The following is a 22390-nucleotide window of genomic DNA, read 5'->3' on the forward strand; positions in this document are numbered from 1 at the left end:
TCTTAGGTGTAGAAAGGGCCTAGGTGTCTTGGGTGAGAACTCCCATCACTTGCAATCAGCACGGCTCTCCTATGCATGTTTAGACAGAAGGGGGGAGGAAAAGGAAGGAAGGAAGGCAGGCGCCTGGGGAGCCGAGCACAAGCATCTCTCCCTCCGCTCCGCTCCGCTCCCGCTCTCTGGCGAGGAGGATGAGCGAGCAGGGGCAGCTGCTTGGCCGGGGCGGAGCCAAGCTAGGCCTAGGCCAGGCCGAATGGGGGCCGCCCTTCGTTGCCCGCGGGGAGAGCTTCAGCGAAGCATGGCGACGTTCGTGGAGCTGAGCAGCAAGGCGAAAATGCCCCTCTTCGGGCTCGGCACCTGGCAGGTACAGGCAAAAGGAGAGCGGCGCGCGGGAGGGAACCCTCCTCGCCCTTCTTACTCGCCCGCCCGCTCGCCGCCCCTTCCCCTTCCTTTGCTACCCGGGGAGCAGTTTGCAGTTTCCTTTTCCATTGCGTCCAGCCGCGTGAAAAGCCCGACGGAGACGGGACTCGCTGCTCTTTCTCTCCTCCCCGTTTCCCCGTCGCTCCACCTGCCGGTCCAAGTTGCGCTCTCTGGATACGAGACCGGCTTCACTCCCCCCCCCCCCCCGGCTCCTTGGCGTAGGTGACCCAGTGGCTCTCCGGCACGGCTCCCAAGAGCCCTTTGCCCACGGCGCCTCACACACCCTTCGCTGGAGTCGCTTATATAACGCTGCCCTAGGTTTCTGGCTTTTCTGCATAAGGCTTTTCATCCTCTACTTTAGGGGTGCTTTTGCTTCCAGTTTCGTTGTGGGATCATCCCACACCCTTTCCGAGGCAGATTCTTTGAGGGTACATTCAGCAAGGTGCTGCGCCCCATCCCAACATGTATTTATTATTGCGTTTATATCCCACCTTTTCCCCTCCAAAGAACCTAAGGCGGCGTACATAATCCTCCTCTCCATTTTATCCTCACAACAACAACCCTGTGAGGTGGGTTGGGCTGAGAGCCTGTGACTGGCCCAAAGTCACCCAGTGGGTTTCCATGGCCGAGTGGGAACTAGAACCCAGATCTCCCGACTCCCAGTCTGACACTAGCCACTACATCACACTGGTTCGCTTGAGGCGTGAATCTGTATGATGGATGTGTTTGCAAACACATGGCTCTCACATTTGTAATTTATAGTTGAAGGTCTAGGCTTTAAAAAAAAATTCTCATAAAGGAATGTGGGAAGGTTCTCTATTGGGAAAGGCTGAATCATTTCGTGGGTGCGTGGGACCCGATTCCCTCATGGCAGAAGTGCAAGCATGCCTGTCGGTGCAGATGCTAGAAATTAAGCTTGGGTTCATTTGCGGAACAGAAAAAGGAAGCCAAGACCACTTGCAGACATAAGTATTTCCACGAAATCTCAAAACCAGGCAAAATAGTTCTTCAGGGTATATACATCACTATGCTTCATAGGTCATAAAATATGTAGCAGCCATCTTTGATCCAGAAGTCCTAAAGAGAATAAAACACTTGTTCACCATGGGTAATCTTGCATTTCCAGTGACTCCCACTCCAAAGTCCTGGCTTGCTTTCACTGAGCTAAGGCCGACTGTAGATTAGTTCATTTCAGTTGATGTTGACTGTGGGTTTGCTTCATATAAAATGCTGCAAGCTGTGACTGAAGTCGATCATAGTAACGGACTGATAATCCCTGCATCCCTTCCCAACATTCTCCCTCCCCATTTTTCCAACCTCGTTTAATAGTCAGCTGCACTTTTCATATCCACAGAGTCATCACTGAGGTATTTGGGGGTGGGGTGGGGATGGAGGTCACCCTTGCCAGATCTACACCTGGTGTCAAATCATTAAGAATGTGGAATAAAAAACAGGATATAGCACTATGAAACCGATATATGGAATGTGGATTGTGCCCCAACAATCAGTGCGCTTCAATACCGCTATAAAGAAGTAGTGTCGATCTAGCCCCTGGCTTGGATTTTAAGAAATAGATGATTTTGCTTTATTAGACTAGCTGGGAAGACTAGTGAAAAATGCTAATCCACCTGTTTCAAAACAACATAAGAATATGAAATCCAAATGCCACATATCGATGATGACTAGTTAAGAATTTGAAAATGTAAATAAGTAAGAAGTATTGAATTAAAGTGAAGACAGATACAGAGGCACAAGGTTCACAATGAATTCTGGGTAATTAATTAAAGTAATGGTCAAGATGGCCTGGGCGGTATCCAAAATGAAAATGCTGATTTAAAGAGCTGTGATTTAAAGAGATTCCAGGTCAAAAGTGTATTTAAAATGTTCACTTTAATGAGCAAAACATATTGGGTAAGGTATACACGTTAAAAAGCTTGATATACAGGTGTCTACAAAAGGTTATAGACTTAAGTTTAATCGGCAAATTTTGAGTAAGGAGTTATTTTCTCAAAGGTATGTTTCAAAATTGATCTTATCTAGCATGAAAGGTGTATGTTAAGGTGCCTTTGATGTCTCTTCTATTTTTTTTTTACGAATGTTTAATAACAATGAAATAAGACTGTGAGCCCTCACATTGGACAGTAGGTAATATTAATTATGAGGTAATTCCTACATACAAAAAGGTATGTGCTGATTTTAGAATGCAGTTGCTGCTTCTATGGATCTCAGCTGACTAGCCTATTCGGTACTGGTACTAAAAATGAGATTTCTTCTTTTTAAACTATTAAGATCTAAAGATCTTTAGCAAAGTTCTGTTTTACACCAAGAAATGTTTTAAAGTCATTTTATGCCCAATATATTTTAATGTGATGCTACAAGCATGCCTGTTTACCCTACCCTGTGCCTGTTTGCATTCTCTTCCCCTCCTTATTGTTTTATTATGATTTTATTAGAATGTAAGCCTATGCGGCAGGGCCTTGCTATTTACTGTTTTACTCTGTACAGCACCATGTACATTGATGGTGCTATATAAATAAATAAATAATAATAATAATAATAATAATATTAACATTTATATACCACCCCATAGCTGAAGCTCTCTGGGCAGTTTACAAAGATTTAAACACTAAATACTATAACCCAATATACAAAATTCAAAACCATAAGAAGCATAAAAGCAGATTAGATACAATATCCATTTAAAGTAACTATTCTGGGTCTGTTAAAAACTCAACATATGCTGTTAAATGCCTGGGAGAAGAGAAAAGAAATAGAAGAGTTGGAAGGGGTCTATAAGGCCATTGAGTCCAACCCCCTGCTCAATACAGGAATCCACCTCAAAGCATCCCTGACAGGTAGCTGTCCAGCTGCATCTTGAATGCTTCTACTCTAGGAGAGCCCACTGCCTTCCTAGGAAATTGGTTCCATTGTCGTACTGCTCTAACAGGACATTTTTCCTGATGTCCAACCGGAATTTGGCTTCCTGTAACTTGAGCCCATTATTTCATGTCCTGCACTCTGGGATGATAGAAAAGAGTACCTTTCAAGTACTTGAAGAGTGCTATCATATCTCCCCTCAATCTTCTCTTCTTCAGGCTGAACATGCCCAGTTCTTTCAGTCTCTCCTCATAGGGCTTTGTGTCTAGACCCCTGATCATCTTCGTTGCCCTCCTCTGAACACACTCTAACTTGTTTGCATCCTTCTTGAAGGGTGGTGCTCAGAACTGGACGCAGTACTCAAGACGAGGCCTAACCAATGCTGAATAGAGCGGAATCAGTACCTCACATGATTTAGAAGCTATGCTTCTATTAATGCACCCCCAAATAGCATTTGCTTTTTTTGCAGCCACATCACTGTTGGCTCATATTCAGCTTGTGATCTACAACAATTCCAAGATCCTTTTTGCTTGTGGTCTTGTTGAACCAAGTACCCCACATCTTGTAACTGTACATTTGGTTTCTTTTTACTAGGTGTAGAACTTGGGATCAAAAGAGATTTTCCATTACTCATTTTTGATTGCAACTCACAAAACAGTCTTAGGGGTGCACTTTATTTAGAAGTGTTTTAATCTGCTATAGGGTGGAGGAGTAAACAGACAGCTAAATGCTCCCAAAGTACTGAACTATAGACAGACAGCTCAAACATGCACGCCCATATATTTTTATTTTCTTTCTTAAATATGTTTTGTGTGTTTCTGCAAACCTTAAACTTCTCCCAGGCCTGCTATGCAGCGACCTCCCTCTTGCACATGGGGTGTGTGTGCTGTTTTAGCTACATTAGCAATGGCACTCACTGCCTGAGCATTAGAACTAGAGAGAAATGATCCCAGTGAGACACAGATCTGCGGTCAGTTTTTATTTAGATTGTATGTCCTTGGGATAGGGAGCTATCTTTTTACTTCTGTTAGCTTTTAAAGCACCAGGCACATTAATGGAACTTTAATTATCCTTAATTGTCATAATATGTGGACTCAGATTAATATGGCTTTGCCATATTAATTCTGTACAGAGGTTAGAAAAACTAAAATCTAAACATTCCAGCAAACTGGTCCCTAAAGAAAAATTCAGCATTTGGGGTTCTCATTTTTTTATTGATTAAAACTAGGATTTTGCGACAATTTTGAATGTGCTGATTTAGACAGCTTTCCTTTTTAAAACGATTCCCTGTATTTACTCTTCAGCTTTTAAGAACTGAGTTTATTGGGTTTGGAGATGTTTGAAAATATGTGTGTGTGTGTGTGTGTGTGTGTGTGCGTGTGCGTGCGTGTGCGCACATTGTAAAAATTATTTGGTGCTAGATAATTAAAATGCCAGTTCTGTTTCTCAGGCGTCTCCTGGAAAAGTCAAAGATGCCGTGAAATATGCCATTGACCTTGGATACCGCCACTTTGACTGTGCCCGCTTTTATGAGAATGAGAATGAAATTGGGACTGCAATCCAGGAGAAAATCAAAGAAGGTGTTGTGAAACGGGAAGAACTCTTCATTGTCAGCAAGGTAAGGGTCATTACTGCAGGGCTCAGAGGCATCAAAGGGCCAGATCCGGGTTCATTTCAGACAGGAACCAGCCCCTGGTTGGTTTAGAGAGGGTCCAATTTGAAATGGACCCTTGGGTGGCAGACTACCCTGATCTGGGTTCATAGAATCATAGAATAGTAGAGTTAAAAAAGCCTATAAGGCCATTGAATCAAACTCCCTGCCCAATGCAGGAATCAACCTGCAGGTTGTTGATTCCTGCATTGGAAAACAACAATGCAGGTTGTTTTATTATGGTTTTAATTTTTGTGAACCGCCCAGAGAGCTTTGGCTATTGGGCGGTATAAAAATGTAATAAATAATATAAAAATAAATAAATCCAACCTATAGCATTCCTGACAGGTGGTTGTCCAGCTGCCTCTTAAATGCCTCTAGTGTGGGAGAGCCCACAACCTCCCTAGGTCAATGGTTACACTGTCGTACTGCTCTAACAGTCAGGAAGTTTTTCCTGATGCTCAGCCGGAATCTGGCTTCCTGTAACTTGAACCCGTTATTCTGTGTCCTGCACTCTGGGAGGATCAAGAAGAGATCCTGGCCCTCATCTGCGTGACAACTTTTCAAGTACTTGAAGAGTGCTCTCATGTCTCCCCTCAACCTTCTCTTCTCCAGGCTAAACCTGTCCAGTTCTTTCAGTCCCTCCTCATAGGGCTTTGTTTCCAGACCCTTGGTCATTCTCGTTGTTTTCTGCCCACTCTGCCAAAGACTACAGCCTCTCTAAGGTCCACCTCGGGGTGCCTGGCTGTCCCCCCTTTGACCCTGTTGGTGGATTTCTTCTTCCCCTGTGTAGCTGTGGTGCAGTTTTCATGAGAAACCCCTAGTGAAGAAATCGTTCCTGGATTCCCTAGCTGACCTGAAATTGGACTACTTGGACCTCTACCTGATGCACTTTCCCATGGGATACAAGGTACTGTTGGATTCTGGGAGTTGTAGTCCAACCTTCACACGACACCCATTAGCCGCAATTGATGGCTGGTTATGACCTTTGGCTCTGTGTAGATTTCTTCGTGGAATTTCTGAGGTGGCAGGCCGGCCTTCCATGCTACATTTTATTTTGTCCTTTGCATTTTGACTTTTAAATGGTTAGGTACTATTTCAATGAGAATGACATTCAGAAACTGTCCCAGAAATGATGTTGCCTATTCTCAGCTACCCATTTATTTGTTCCGTGTTCGGGGTCTTCGTTTTTGCAGTGGCAGCCCCCATGCTCCTATGCCCTAACCTAATCTCATGGTTATTTTTTTCATAGCTCTTGTTTTTATTCTTGATTTTGTCTTCTGTTCCTTGAGTTTTATGTATTTAGTGTTTGCACTTAGTCATTGTAAATATGATGAGTAGCATACTATATTTTTGAGTTAAGAACATAAGAAGAGCCTTGCTGGATCAGACCAAGGGTCCATCTAGTCCAGCTCTCAGCCAGGAACCCACAAGCAGGACATGGTGCAACAGCACCCTCCCACCCATGTTCCCCAGTATACATAGGTATACTGCCTCTGACACTGGGGGTAGCTCATAGCCATCAGGACTAGTAGCCATCGAGACTAGTAGCCTTCTCCTCCGGGAATTTATCCAATCCCCTTTTAAAGCCATCCTAACTGGTGGCATTGGTGAGCTCGTTTATTTATTAGTATTTTTTGAAAGGCCTTTAGCCGTAATAGCAGACCTGACCTGGAATGTGGCATTTGAGCCATGGTCTAAGTCTAATATTGTGACCCCTACATCTTTCAGCCCAAGGGCTGGACCCAGTTGCTCACGGGCTACATTCCAGCGGTGGATTGGGCCAAAGGCAAAAGTCGCAGCAGCATATTTTATCTTAAAGCTCTTGCTGCCAGTAACTGAGCCTTAGGAGGGGCATCCCAACCATTTCCTATAGGAACGGCACAGCGTTAGTGCTTGCCTGATCTTCAGAGGCAGGGAGTTCCATAGAAAGGGGGCCACCACGCTGAAGGCTCTTCTCTGAGTGGACTCCAATCAGGTCAATGCGGAACCACCAAGAGCGTGACCTCAGTGACCGGGCAGGTTGATAAGGGAGAAGGTACTCTCTAAGCTATCCTAGTCCTAAGTGTTTTATGGCTTTGTACACTAGTACTAGAACCTTAAATCTGCCCAGTAGCAAATGGGCAGCCAGTGCAATTCCCTCAGCAAAAGAGTTGCATGCTGAAAAGGAGCAGCTCCGGACAACGGCTGAGCTGTTGCATTCTGCACGAGCGCCAGCTTTTGGAGCAGACTTAAGGGCAGCCCGACATAGACTGCATTGCAGTAATCCAGTTTTAGGGAACCCTAGAGGCCCAGCTTGGGACCCCCAGTAGGCTGGATTTGGCCTGTGGGCCTAAAGTTCAACACCCCTGCCTATACCGTGCTGACTGTCCAGGGTTAATACGCCTTGTTTTGCAATTGTAACCACAGCTCAAAGGGAGAAATATAACCACTGTCCTTTCTTCTGGCAGGCTGGAGAGGCTTTAAAACCTGTGGATGAGAAGGGCATGGTCATCCCCAGCAACACAGATTTTCTGGACACCTGGGAGGTCATTCAATCATTTGTTTGTTTCTTTATTTGGATCTGTATCTCGCCTTTCTTCACAAAGAGTCCCATGGTGGCTAGCAGCCAACAGTGCAGCACACAAGAGCCATTGAAATCATAGCTCGAAAATCACAAATGTAGATGTAGGCCTCATCTACACTGACCGCCAGGGAGGAGGGGTGGTTGCGGGTTTTCTCGGATCCGCGATCGCTGCTCATGGGGCGCACGCAAGGGAAGTTTCCCGCAAGTAAAGTGGAGCTGTTGTGGGAGGACGTGTGCCCCATGATGGCGGTTCCGAGTGTGTATCGGCAGAAGTGGGAGGGACTAGGCAGATGGGTACGAGGCACAGGATTTTTTTTTTAATAACTCCTGAGAGATGCGCACCAGTGCAGACACGTAGCAACGCAAGGGGGGAGATATATTTGGCTTTTTAATAAAAAAAAAACCACACTCGGCGATGAAACACGCCAATGTCCATGCACATGCCCCTCACACCAAGTTGGCTGTTCGCTGAGCTAGGAGCTCACGCCCACCAGCTTCGTGAAGGGGGTCACACCAGCTGCCGAGAATACCACTACTAAACCGTCAGCGATATTCCTGAATAACTGAGTGGTGGAGTTGAGAGCACCACAGAATCAGCTGTGTATCATGTGACAACATTGATATTAGGGATGTGCTCCGCTTCTAATCGGACCTGCGAATTAGAAACGGAGCGGGGTGCTTCGCCTCCCCTTAAGGTGGAGGCGAAGAGGATTGGGGGGCCAGCGGAGTGTGGCGAAGAGGATCGAGGTGAAGGCGGATCCTTCGCCTCGATCCGGAGCTCCGCCGGAAAGGTAAGTGGGGTTTACCGGGCCCTGCCGCTGTCGCCCATGTGGCGACAGCAGCAGGGCCCGGTAAACCCCTCTCTCCTCTCCCTTACCTGCCTCCGTCCGCGGTCCTTCGGCTTCTTCAATTGAGCCCACGATTCAACCAGGAAGTCTAGGCCGTACTTGCGGCCCAGACTTCCTGGCTGAACCGCGGACTCAATTGAAGAAGCCGACGGACCGCGAACAGAGGCAGGCAAGGCCCCCCTCCCCCTTGGTCCCTTACCGGGCTCTGCTGCCGTCGCTGCACGTGCACCGACAGCGGCAGGGCCCGGTAAACCCCCCCACCCTCCTCTCCCGGCCTTACCTGGCACCACTCCCCTCCACTGCGGAGCTCCGGTTCGGAGCCAGAGCTCCGCAGCGAAGAGGAGCAGAGTATGGGCGGAGCAGAGCGGAGCGGGCTGATCCGAAATTTTCGGATCGGCCCGCGGGGTGGAGCGGGGGGTCCATGCACACCTCTAATTGATATTATCCTGGAAGAAACGGCTGGTGTAGACATGGCCTGAGATACAGTAAAAACATCCTCACCATCAACATAAATGCAAAAAGAGCACAGGCCCGTGCAAAAGGTCAGCATGGTTTGAGTTTGTTTTTCAGTTGTGGCTTTAAGTGTCATCTTGGGGTTGAGCAGAACAGTTAGGGATACAACCAGTGGAGGCTGGTGGCTCTGATGTCAGTGGGGTGGTGAATTCGCTTCGGGTTTCAGCCCGAACCAGTAGAGAATCTAAAGGAGCTACTTTGGATAGCTCCTTTAGAGTCCAGACTGGTTCGGACTGAAACTCAGAGCGGATCCACCACCCCATTGACATTGGAGCCCCTGTCATCCACTGAACACTTGCATTTATGAAGTCTGGTTTCCTGTTGCATCAGGAATCTCAGGCATAAAAATAATGTGCGCTATAACACATGTGCAAATGCCTATACAAACAGAAGAGCCCCAGTATCCATGCTTTCTTACTTTCAGTGGGATGCACATTTGAATGGAAGACCCCATTCTGGTGCAGTTAGTCCTGCATAAATAAATACCTCTTTCAAGGGCAACAATCTAGATCAATGACTGAACCCTGGAGCGGATTCACTGCCCCACTGGCGTGGGAGACACCAGCCTCCACTGCCTACAGCAAATTGCTTTTTGCTATGCTATATCCGATCCATTGCTGCCTGTGACCTTCTACATGCCAGTGATGTGCTCTGATTCTGAGCTGTGGTCCTTCCCCCAGCTGAGCTACAGCTCTGCCACTGCCCTCAAATTCACGAAGGGTGCGCGCCTATGCGCTGCGTTCTCACTGCTCGGAAGCCCCCGAACTCAAAGGCTTCCAAGATTCCTATGCTCTACCAGGGGCTGAGGCAGTCTATGCCTCCTTGTCCTCCCATCTCCTTTATTCTAGCTAGATGGGCTTCTCTGTTGCTCTACCGAGGGTGCTTTTGAGGAAGAGGAAAGGTTGGGGATAAATCATATCCTGGCCTCTCCAGTCTCCTCCCCTCCCTGCCCAATGGAACGCCCCTTTTCCCCTTCTCTGAGGTCAATTTTCCAACCTCAGAGAGGCAGCCGGCATGGAGGTTCTCCCCTCGCCAGCTACGAGGGGTCAAGGTCAGGAATCAGATCTCTGACTCCCCCTTCCGAGGTCAGGGCGCTGTATCCGACTTCGGAATGGATTTTCCGAGCCATCCTGTCGTCCCCGGGCTGCTTGGCCAGAAATACCAATGTATTAACTGAATCCCGATCCAATCAAAGGGCCAAGTTCTGCATCCTTGAGCATAGCTTAATTGGAAGGGGATCTACCTGGCTTTGATTTCAGCCCCATCCTTGGTAACTGACACACTGCGGGTGTGCTCATCGCTTTGGAGAGGCTGAGGATATTCCACTGGTCTGAAGAGCTTCTATAACCAGGCACCCTATCTGCTTTTATTGCCTGTGGTTATGGCTAAAGCGTGCAAGGTGTGTTCCGACCTGTAGCTAGGGATGGATCAATATGTCCATTTGGACTGTTTAAATCTCAAGTTCTGTCTCTCCCGTATATGAAGACATCTGTGGGTTTGGACAAATTCTTACCAAAGACGCAATTAAATGCTTGTGCATCATCTACGCAGGGCAAGTTACGCAGGTCCAGCTATTCGCAGCACAGAGAGGTACTTGCCTGCCATCTAGTGGTGAAAGATGTGGAGCCTCTCTGAAGAAGAGGGGGCAACCCCAATTCTGTCATATCAACACAGTTGAATACACAGGGATTCAAACCCAGGCTTTGGAGAATTAAGCCCTCAAAGCCCTGGCCTGGATGGATGACACTAACCCTGTTCAGCCAACATGCAAAGCAACGTTGTGTTTAAGCCTTTTGAGCTAAACATTATGGCTTAGCGTGCTGAGTGAACCATGACTTTGCATGTCTTCTGAACCATGATGGCTACATAACCACATAACCTACATAACCATTTGCTGCAAAGGGGTTAGAAGCCTAACCGTGGCTGAGCATGTTGGCTGAACAGACCCACTGTCAGATTCAGCTTCTCCCACCATTCACAATTTTTTTTCAAGTTCTTTCCTTCCCTTTTATGAAGGAATTTAATTTTGTTAAGTTCTGATCAAGAAATGCCCTAAATGAAATGGTCACCAGCCTTATCCGTAGGACCAAATTATGCCCGTAATGCCATCTATAACCAAGCCTCTCGTGCTATGATTGCCTGTGGTTATACGGCTGCGGTTATTCCAATCCGTAGGACCCAATGGTGCATTAAACGTGGTCTTTTCCCCTTAGGCAATGGAGGAGCTGGTCGACTGTGGGCTGGCGAAAGCCATTGGCATCTCCAACTTCAACCACTATCAGATTGAGAGGCTTTTGAACAAGCCCGGGTTAAAACACAAGCCTGTGAATCACCAGGTAAGATGGCCGCCATTGCTGAGGTGCAGTGCCTGTCAAGAACCGCTTCTTCTCAGTCCTACATTGCCTGAGCAGGCAAGCTCACCTGAGCAGCTGCTTCCCTATTCTCAGTATTGATCTCCTAGAAGCCTCCCATCAAAGGAAGCAGAAAGAGGGCTCTGGCAAGCTGGAAAAGAGCGTGTCTGAAACAGGACTACCGTCAATGGTAGGGGTGGTCAGGCGCTTCTGCAAAGGGCCCACACCCCAACAAGGGGCCCCACTGAGTTGCTCCTCTTCACCATTGCAGCCTGCTTGTTCTCTTGCCTCATGCTTTGGCCCAGAAAATGGTGGTGGTGAGAAGGTGGAGCAGGCGATGCCACGGCCTCCTCGATTGCTCGACAGGCTCTCGAGCAAGCAAGTGGTAGCAACGATGAAGAGGAGGAGGAGCAAGGGCAGCAGGTAACCATGGCAGTGAGAAGGAAAGACTCACTGAGAGATGGGGCCCGAGAGCCACCACCTCCCACACATGAGGCTTTGATGCGCACACCTCCCTCAGGCTAAGCACCACCACTTGAATACCTGAGGAAGGGGTGAGAAGAAAACCCTAACCTTTCCCTTCTAGCAGAGGGGAAAGGTAAGGAGGTTTGGGGAAAGGCTTTTCTGTGAATATAGCAGGCTGAAGGCTTAATGTAAAGTGTTTATTTATGAACTAATAGAGCAGGAGACACAGCCAAACTGACACGTGGCTTTATGGTTGCAAAATAAAGAAAATGTTTATTGTAGTTCTTAGTTCCTTTGAATTATATTCCAGTCCTGCCTCCTCTTAACAATACTGGTAGTATTGTTAAGAGAGCTTCGGCTGTTGGGCGGTATAAAAATCTAATAAATAAATAAATAGTAACCAATCTAATAATAACAATCCTTAGTTCCTATGATCTTATTTTCACTCGCTCTTCACACAACTCCTGACAAGAAATCACTCAGCTTCCCTCTAACCACAATCACCAACCGAACTCCCAGAACCACTCAGCTCCCCCATATATATATACCTGATGGAACGCCTCTCCCGACGTGAATATACCTGGTCAGTACGTTCAACATCTAAGGTCCTCCTCCAGGTGCCTACTCCGAGAGAGGCTCGGAGTGTGGCAACGATGGGCAGGGCCTTTCCGGTGGTGGCCCCCACACTGTGGAATGATCTCCCTGATGAGGCTCGCCTGGCACCAACGCTGCTATCTTTCCGGCACCAGGTTAAGACTTTCCTCTTTGCCCAGGCATATGGCGGCACATCTTAATCACCCACATGTTTAGTTTTTTAACGGTTTTTAATGCTTTATGTGTGTATGTTCTGTGTTTTAGAATTTTAAATTTTGTATACTCGTTTTTATCTTCATTTTAGAATTTCTGTAAACCGCCCAGAGAGCCCCGGCTATGGAAGCGGTATATAAGTGCAATAAATAAATAAATAAATAAATAAATATATGTAGAGCGCATTGAAGAAGTCAAGCCTCGAAATTACCAGCATGCGCACTCTCTAAACATACTCACCCAGACATACTTAAGGGAATAGAAATGTGGGTAACGCCAGAGGGCCCATTATTATTATTATTATTATTATTATTAATCATTGTTTTTGTATCTCTCAATAGATGAAGCGCTCTGGTTGTTTTACAACAGTTCATAAGATAATAAAATAGAATAGAAAAATATAAATAACTGAATTTAAAGCAATTTAGAATACTAGACCTGTTTAGATGGCTGGCATAAATGCCCCCTCATATGCCATTAAATGCCTGGGAGTAGAGGACAGTCTTAACCTGGCCCCTAAAAGATGACAGTGTTGGCACCAGGCAGGCCTGAGTGGGGAGCTCATTCTATAGTTGGGGGCCACCACTGAAAAGGCCTTCTTGTTGCAGTAAGAGCTTTAAGCTGCAATATGCTGGTATTTGGGGCACACCCCTTTTGCCTTCAGCACTACTGGAAGACGGACCCCAAGGGCTTCTCCGAATCTGAATTCAGCCCTTGGGCTGAAAGAGATTCCCCATCCCCCGGTCTATAAGGTAGGAGGTGAACTCATGAATGTACTCCCTAATAGAGATGCTCTCTTGTAAGGAGTGTGTTGGTGCTTGCTGGCTGAATAATGAGCCTGGGTCTGTTTTTTGGCTCATTGTTTCTAAAGTTGATATAGTGGTTTTAAATGTATGTGAATTTTGCATGTCTTAATTTTTGTATATTGTTTTTAAATGTTTTATCTTATGTGAACTGCCCAGAGAGCTTCTGCTATGGAGCAGTATATAAATGCAATAAATAAATAAAATAATCCAGACTTTGCTTGGGCTTGCAGATTGAGTGCCACCCGTATCTTACCCAGGAGAAGCTGATCCACTATTGCCATTCCAAAGGGATCTCTGTGACTGCTTACCGACCTTTCGGCGCTCATACGTAAGAGTACTTTGGAGGAATGTTCTGTCTGTGTCTGGATGGTTCAGTTGGTGCTTGTCTGTTGGGCATCTTGGGCACTGGTTTTTCAAAACTCTTGCCTTGCTGCCAGGGCTGGTCCTACCATTAGTCAATATGAGGCGGTTGCTTCAGGCAGAAAATGCTGAGAGGCGGCAGCAAGGTGTGCCGTGTGGCCTTCCCTATGCCCCCCTAAGCTTGTCTGCTGCCTTCAGGTGTGGTGTCCCATCGTCAGTCTTGAAGAAAGGCTTTTGTCCATGGAATGGCAGAGGGGGGTATCTTTTTCTTCACTTCAGACAGCAAAATGTCTTGAGTGAGATGTGCTCACTGCGCAGTTTGTTTCATGAGGTAACCCACCCATCCCAGCAGCACTGCAGAGAATAGGGCTACACCAGTGCTGGTGAACCACAGGGCCAGGGAACAAATTTGGCCTTATGGCTTTCCCCAAAAGGCCACGCCCCTTTCCCCAGCCACGCCCCTTTTCCCCAACAACTGATCCTTTGGTAGTTTCTAGACTTTTGCACAGTTTTTCCCATTCTAAAAGTTTGGAATGCCTCTCTTAAGACTTAGTTACTGGTAGTAAGAACTTCAAGCTGGAAGAGAGCCAGTGTGGTGTAGTGGCTAGAGTGCTGGACTGGGAGTCGGGAGATCCGGGTTCTAGTCCCCACTCGGCCATGGAAGCTCACTGGGTGGCTTTGGGCCAGTCACAGACTCTCAGCCCAACCTACCTCACAGGGTTGTTGTTGTGAGATTAACATGGAGAGGAGGAGGATTATGTACGCCGCATTCAGTTCCTTGGAGGAAAAAAAAGTTGGGATATGAATGCAAAAATAAATAAATAATATCCTGGGGTGGGTTGTATTTTGGGTCCTTCCCTTTTGCGCCTGGCCACGCCCACCACTCGAATGTGGCTGCAGAGAGCTTCTCCATAATTGAATTTGTCCCTCATGCTGCTGAATGATGTTCCCCACCCCACGGCTACACAATTCAAATACTCTTAATAAGCAGGACATCTGTGTGGCCCAGCGACTTATGGTAGGGAGGAAGTGGCTGGGAATTCATCAGGGGAGGCTGGTGGCTGTGGTCAGTGGGGCAGCGAATCCGCTCCAGGTTTCAGTCGGAACCAGTCAGAACTCTAAAGGAGCTCTCCAGGGTGCCCCCCTGCTGACACTGAGCCCCCAGCGATCCTGTGCAATTCACCTTCCACGAGCATCGTTCTTCACTGATGACCAACTAACTCCCGACTTTGATATATAATAGGGTTGCGCTGTTCATGGTTCTGTTGGCTTTATTTCATAGGCTCAAGCCAGGGGACCCGATCCTTTTGGAGGACCAGGCGGTGAAAGAGATCGCTGCAAGGCACCACAAAAGCCCAGCTCAGGTAAATACATGGGATACAAATGGTGAATAAAGGGATGGGTGGGAGATTGCTAAATTGGGCCGACAGAGAGCTCCGTAGGGAACAGCAGTGGTCGACTTAGAAGCTTTACAGTGGGAGCTTTCCTAAGCTTCTTCGGCCTGGTCATTTGGGGCAAGAGTGGGGTGGGGCCCTGATCCAGCTCACCCCAAACCTGCAAGCGGCATGACAGCGGTGGCAATACTTGCATTTACTTTTCCAACTCTTATCTCCTGCAATTAAAAAAATCAAACCCCATGTGTGAATCTTTGCATTTAAATCTTGTGCATCCCCCCTCACCATGAAATACACATTTTGAATCCCTTTCTCCCCCCCCTTTGCAAAATGCACCTCTTTGTACACACGTCTTAGGTGAGAAAAATCACACAGCCTGAAGGAGAAATGCATTCCAGTCGGCGTATTAGTGCAGGAACGTGTGGACTCACTTAAAAAATGTGGGCCGAACAAAGTCCCCCCCCCCCCGTATTGCTAGCAAATCAGCACAGCAGAGAGAGATTACTGGCGTCTGTGCAGGTGGCGTAAATAAATGGTGACTCCCCGTTGCGTAAGACATGCTGGGCGGCACGGTCCTCTCTCTTCACAGCCATTGATCCCCACCCATCTGTGTTTGTGCTGAAGGGCTCAGTAAGGGTTGCCGGCATTTTAAGGCTTTTAAAGAGGGATGCTGTGATGTGAGGTTTGCTTGGAGGCGTTGTCCAAGTGCTTTCAGCTGTTCTGTTTATTTTTTGGTTCGTTCGTTTTACTGTGAATTCATTTTGTATTTTGTGATCGATCCGTGGTATTCATCATTAGCAGCCCTGAATATCAAAATAGGGAGAAAGCTAGGCTGTTTTTCCCAATGTATAATTACATAAGAAGAGTTCGGCTGGATCAGACCAAGTGGCCAACTAGCTGTCAACCAGTGACCCACACGTTTCTTTCTGACACGGCTTTCCAGCATTCATGAAGACAAAAAACCCTCAGTGTGTCGCTTTGGCTCATCGCCAGTCATTGAACATTTCAACCAGTCCCTAGGATAGTACTAAATAGGAGAGGGGGAGATCAGCTGGACTGATATTATTATTATTATTATTATTATTATTATTATTATTATTATTATTATACATTTCTATACCGCCCTATAGCCGAAGCTCTCTGGGCGGTTTACAAAAGCTTAAAACGTTAAAAACGATATATACAAAATATAAAAACATAGAACAGACAGTATACACAGAGACAGCATACATCTAAAAACAGCCATTGAGCTGTCCGCCAAACCTAAAACTCATCACATGCTGCTAAATGCCCAGGAAAAGAGAAAAGTCTTGACCTGGCGCTGAAAAGATAACAACGTTGGCGCCAGGTTGGCCTTTTCAGGGAGATCATTCCAGAATTGGGGGGCCAACACAGGGGTCCTTTCCCTTGTTGCCGCTTTCTGAGGCTCCCTTGGAAGATGGCATTTGTCAGCAGAACGTTACTGAATTCCTTGGAAAACAGGAAAACAGTGAACACTTGAGCTGACTTGATCTGTAGGAGGTGCCAGTCTGTATCAGAAACTACTCTGATTTGTATCCACAGGTTCTGATCAGGTTTCACATCCAAAGGAACCTGGCTGTTGTCCCCAAGTCAGAGAAACGTCACCGTTTGGAGGAGAATTTCAAGGTGAAAGAGCTTTCTCCCTCTCAGTCTAGCTGGCTTGTTAATGCAGCTTATGGATGTCACTCAGCTAGGTCAAATAGCAGTTTGGAAAGGGCCATAGCTCAGCAGTAGAGCACCTGCTTTGGATGAAGAAGGGTCCTGGGTCAGGTTGGACTCCCGCTTGAAAGCCAGTGTAGAATGGGGGTGCAGAACCTCAGTTCTGTGGGCCACATTTGGCCCTCCGGTGCCGTGGAGGCTGGTGGACAGCTGCGCTGGAGTCCTGACTGAAACCTGAAACAGATTCGCCACCCCATAGACATCGGGGCCAGTAGCCTCCACTGCTCCGGTATATTCTAGATGGCAGTGCCCCCTTCCCCGGCTGCCAGTCACTTGCATGTCTGGCTTTTGTATGCTTCCCCCCACCATTCTAAAAAGTTGAAATTCTTCTCCTAAGGCTTAGTTACTGGCAGTGAGAGATTCCAGCTAAAATGTGCTGGTATTGCCCCTTTTGCCTTCACCCCACCTAAAACTCTGGAATGCGGCCCCCGAGTTTCTCCAGAATTGAATGTGGCCCTTGGGCGGAAAGAGGTTTGACACCCTGGCTTGAACACTACTGAGCTAGATGGACCAGTGGTCTGACAAAGGTGTAAGGCAGCTTCCTAGGAGATGAATGGCAAATACATTTCTCTTGCCCACCTTTCTTGCTTCTAGTTCACGCCGCCCGAATCAGAGTAAGGCGCAAAGGACCTTCTCTGAACAAACTTTTCCCTTTGTTTTATGCATGATCTGGAGCAGGGTGCAAATTATTTGAAGAATTTATTTTATTCGAGATTATTTGCATGAGGAATTAATTGTGTCTGTAAAGTTCCTGTAAAACTTAAAATAAACCCTAGTAGTTATGTCTAGATTTGCATATGCAAGAGAGGCAAATTTTATGTAGATTTGTCTCCTGTGGGCCCAGCCGAGTGCCTAGCAAGAGCCCAGCTGGCAGCCTTCCTCATTACGTCTCTATGCCGCCCAATAGCAGAAACTCCCTAGGTGGTTCACGACAATTAAAACCACAAAATACATCATAAAATCTAATTGAAAATATAAACGTTTAAAACTACAGTATAAAGTCCAAATCTTTAATCTCACTTTTTCAAACTGCCTTTTTTATTATTACAGGTCTTTGACTTTGAACTGACTAACGAGGACATGGAAACCCTTCTTGGCTTGAACAGAAATTGGAGGGATTGTATTATGCTTCCGTAAGATTAAAATTTCCATAATTTTCTCTTCCGCCACAGAAACAAACCACAACTTGTGGCCGTTTCACCCAAAAACTGGCCGTGTAGGTTGCACACTTAGAGAATGGATCAGTCCTAGAGTGTGTGTGCCATCCACCATCACCAACTACTTAAAATGTTGTCACATGGAGGAAGGCCAGGATCTCTTCTCGGTCCTCCCAGAGTGCAGGACCCAGAATAACGGGCTCAAGTTACAGGAAGCCAGATTCTGGCTGGACATTAGGAAAAACTTCCTGACAGAGCAGTACAACAATGGAACCAGTTACCTAGGGAGGTTGTGGGCTCTCCCACACTAGAGGCCTTCAAGAGGCAGCAGGACAACCATCTGTCAGGGATGCTTTAGGGTGGATTCCTGCACTGAGCAGGGGGTTGGACTCGATGGCCTTGTAGGCCCCTTCCAACTCTACTATTCTATGATTCTACCACACACACACATACGGAACTTTAAATGTGAACCAGAGGCTACAATATAACTGCCTATGCAGGTAGCAGGCCTGCAGCGAGATTAAAAAGTTTTAATTAACTAATTACATTTCTATACTGCCCCAAAGCCAAAACTCTCTGGACGGTTCACATAATAAAAACAATATAAAACGTAAAAGCTAAAAACTACAGTATAAAAGTACAAACCACAATAAAACCCAGCAGTAATGCAGATTCAAAATATATTAACAGAGCTTAAAGACTAAAATGCTTGGAAAAATAAAAAAGGTCTTCACTTGGCACTGGGAAGAGCACAATGTAGTTGCCAGACGAACTTCTCTAGGGGGGTCATTCCACAGCCGGGGGGTCACAGCGGAAAAGGCCCTTCTCCTGGGATTCAACCACATCACTTAACATTGGCAGGGGATGGAGCCCTGAGGATGATCTTAGGGCCTGGGCAGGTGCATAATATTTATTTTATTTATTTATTTATTACATTTCTATACCGCCCAATAGCCGGAGCTCTCTGGGCGGTTCACAAAAATTAAAAACATTCAAAGTATAAAACAACAGTATAAAACCATAATATAAAATACAATATAAAAGCTCAACCAGATAAAAACAGCAGCAATGCAAAATTACAAATTTAAAACCATGTTATTTAAAATTTATAGATTGTTAAAATGTTGGGAGAATAAAAAGGTCTTCACCTGGCGTCTAAAAGCATATAATGTAGGTGCCAAGCGAATAAGGGAGATGATCCTCCAGATAACCTGGCCCAAGCTGTTTAGGGCTTTGAATGTTAATACCAGTGCTTTAAACAGGCCCTGGACATGGACTAGCAGCCAGTGCAGACGGAAAAGTACTGCCATAATACGATTATGTTGGCCACTCTCCATTAGCAGTCTCACGGCCCTGTTTTAGATCAGCTAAAGTTTCTGAACTATGTTCAAAGGCAGCCCCATGTATAACGCATTGCATTAACCTAGACAAGTTATCAGAGCATGGCTAGGCTATCTCTGTCCAGATAAGGGCATAGTTGTTATATCAGCCTAAGCTGATAACAGGTCCACTCCAGAAAGGGTTGAACTTCACCTAGCCGGGTAGACGAACCACCCACTAACAGTACCTCCATCTTGTCTGGATTGAGTCTCAGTTAATTAGCCCTCATCCAGTCCATTACAGTGCCCAGGCACTGATTCAGAACAGCCACTGCCTCATTTGGATATAATGAAAAAGAGAGGTAGAGCTGGGTGTCAGCCACATATTGATGACACCTCAGTCCACACCTCTGGATAACCTCCCCCAGCGGTTTCATGTAGAAGATAAAATAGAGCCTTGTGGAACCCCATGGCCTAGTTGCCAAGGCACAGAGCAATAATCCCCCCAGCACTCCCTTCTGGAATCGGCCATCCAAGTAGGAGCAGAACCACTGCAACACAGTGCCACCAACTCCCAGCCCAGACAACCTATCCAGAAGGATACCGTGGTCGATAGTATTAAAAGCTACAGAGAGGTCGATAGTATTAAAAGCCAAGAGAATCAAGAGGGTCTCACTCCCCTTGTCCCTTTCTCAGCAAAGGTCATCCCACAGGGCAACCAAGGCAGTTTCCATTCCAAAACCAGGCCTGAAGCCCGATTGAACTGGATCTAGATAATCTGTTTCATTCAAGAATGCCTGGAGTTGTCTTGCAATCACCCGCTCAAAGCACCTTGCCTAGGAACGGGATGTTAGCCACCAGCCTACAGTTCTTAAAATGCTCCGGGTCCAGGTTAGGCTTTTTCAGGAGTGGCCTAATTACCGCTTCTTTTAAAGAGGCAGGCACCTCTCTCTCTCTCTCTTTTGTATCTGGTCAAGAAGGCAGGGCTCCTGCAGCTTTAACTGTTGTGAGGAAGAGGGAATTTCATCAGGTGCTGTATGCATACAAATGGCACCCACTGAAATTCCATGTTCAATACAACTTGTAAAGATGCAAGAGCCCCTGTCCTCCTTTTCATAAAGTCACCCTAGTTTTGCTGTGACATTTTGCCTTTTAAGTACTCAAGCTCTAATGCATTTATCATGCCTTGTCTTTGCAGCGCCATCAATCATAAAGATTACCCCTTCCATGCTGATTACTAGCGCTGATGCTGCTTTGGAATCTCTGGATGTAGTAGCGCTGGATGTGGGAATCTCTGGGACTTTTGCGTTGTGAAACTTTACTGCCTGGTGGTACCTGGTGGTTATAAATCAGCAATATTCCATTCCAAAGAAGGGAAACATAGACGAAATGGAATTGGCAACAGAGGAAAAGAATTGACAGAAACAACATAAATGGGGAATGTTGGAAAATGCTCCCATCCTATGTTTTTTTGATGGTGAACCAGAGACCCTTATTGAGGACCCTTATTTATGATTCTTTTTACCGTTTAAAAATAAAGGCAAGCCGTTAAAGAGCCTATATTGTGAATTAAGCACTCCTGTTGAAATGGTATGTTCAGTAGATCTGCAATGTGCACAAAACCAGCAGCAGTGAATGAGGCGCTTTGTTAGGAAGGACCACGTGGCACTGCTGTGGACACTGGGGCGTTTTGGTCAGCACCATTCAGGCACATAGTTGCTAGCAGTTCCATGACCGGCCTGTCTCGCTTCTCCATGTAAATGCTCAGCCCTGCCCAAAGATGCTAAAAAGGCCATTGGGGCAGAAGTGTGGACGCAAGAGATGCAGAGATCGGCCAGACAGCCAGAGATTACTAAACCAAACTATTCCCACTGCCAATAGGACAAAAGCTTGGTTTGTTCCAAGTCGAGCGATGAGTTGTCTGGTCCCATGTACATACGACTGAAATCCAAGCTGCACATTTAAGGCGCTTTGTGTACATCACCAAAGTTTGTATTCTGGGACAAGGAAGTACAAACATCCCGACACACTACCACCACAAGTAGCAAGGTCCATCCCACTGTGTTTCATGCCACCATGCTTCTTCCCAGCACCTGCTGAGTCCCCAGCTTCACGCACCACACAGCGTCCCTGTGGCAGCAGCGGAGGATGTGCGACGCCCCTTGGCTGGCCGCATCCCCTCTGATTAGAGATAATGGGGAATTCCTCTAGGGGTCAGGACTTGGCCTCCAAGCTCCGCCCCCTAGAGGAATTCCCTATTATCTCCAATCAGAGCCAGTGTGGTGGTGGGGTTAGAGTGTCAGACTGGGAGTCCGGAGATCCGGGTTCTAGTCCCCGCTCAGCCATGGAAACCCAATGGGTGACTTTGGGCCAATCACAGATTCTCAGTCCAACCTACCTCACAGGGGGGTTGTTGTGAGGCTAAAAGGAGCGGATAAAATGTCCTCAGCCTTGGGTTCTTTGGAGGGAAAAAGATGGGATATAAATGCAGTTGTAAATGCAGCTTCACACATTCCCTGTTGCTCCCACAGGCTCTGCATCTGTGCTCTGTGAGTTCCACAGCAGAAGCAGGATCCACTTGCCCTTCCTATCCACCCCATCCCATGAATATCCCTCCCCCCATGTGGGAATCTCTTGCCTCCAACTCTCCTTGTTCCTTCGACCACCCTCCCAGGAGTGGAGGACTACATCTATTTGAATGCCATGGATATGGCCTGGTCAATTCAGTACCCTTTTTGTTTTCTTTCCTTTTTTTCCTTTTTTAAAAAAGAAGCAATACCGACCCAGCCATCTGGTAGACATACTCCATTTATTGTGAATTGCAGATTCAGCATAATTGGTTCATTGCAGATACTCGAACGTAAAGAGCGTGTTAAAAAAAAAAATAACAACCAAATAACAACAGACAGATCCAAAGTCACTCGCTGCACGATTTCACTCTATACTTTGAAAGCCCAAGTGAAATTCAATATGTAAACAAAGAGAGTCTTAAGGGATGGCAGAGGAGCGAGGGCCTTTGCAGAGGGCACCGCCATCTTACCTCTTAAAAAAACAAACAGGGCAGATCGATGCCGCAAAAACATAAAGCAGTTAACAAGAGAATAACTGTTCCCAAGCTA

General features: G+C 46.5%; 1 protein-coding gene across 1 annotated transcript; it reads left to right on the forward strand.

Annotated features, from left to right (window-relative positions):
- The first annotated feature begins 219 nt into the window (after window positions 1-219).
- LOC134403885 (aldo-keto reductase family 1 member B7-like) lies at window positions 220-20762 on the forward strand. Its single transcript, XM_063134419.1, has 10 exons — window positions 220-361; window positions 4745-4912; window positions 5739-5855; window positions 7396-7473; window positions 11086-11208; window positions 13532-13629; window positions 14944-15025; window positions 16619-16702; window positions 17846-17928; window positions 20470-20762. Exons 1-10 carry the CDS (start codon window positions 251-253, stop codon window positions 20510-20512), a joined length of 987 nt encoding a protein of 328 aa, XP_062990489.1. The 5' UTR covers window positions 220-250; the 3' UTR covers window positions 20513-20762.
- The last annotated feature ends 1628 nt before the right edge of the window (window positions 20763-22390 follow it).

Source organism: Elgaria multicarinata, chromosome 9 (genome assembly GCF_023053635.1).
Source record: "Elgaria multicarinata webbii isolate HBS135686 ecotype San Diego chromosome 9, rElgMul1.1.pri, whole genome shotgun sequence".
Classification (NCBI taxonomy): domain Eukaryota; kingdom Metazoa; phylum Chordata; class Lepidosauria; order Squamata; family Anguidae; genus Elgaria; species Elgaria multicarinata.

What these genes read in the sequence shown, in the direction of transcription:
- LOC134403885 (XM_063134419.1), top strand. Translation starts at nt 251, where the DNA reads ATGGGGGCCGCCCTTCGTTGCCCGCGGGGAGAGCTTCAGCGAAGCATG. An exon ending in ACTTTCCCATGGGATACAAG is followed by an intron (nt 5,856 to 7,395) that starts GTACTGTTGGAT and finishes TTCTTCTGGCAG; the next exon opens with GCTGGAGAGGCTTTAAAACC. An exon ending in CGACCTTTCGGCGCTCATAC is followed by an intron (nt 13,630 to 14,943) that starts GTAAGAGTACTT and finishes TTTATTTCATAG; the next exon opens with GCTCAAGCCAGGGGACCCGA.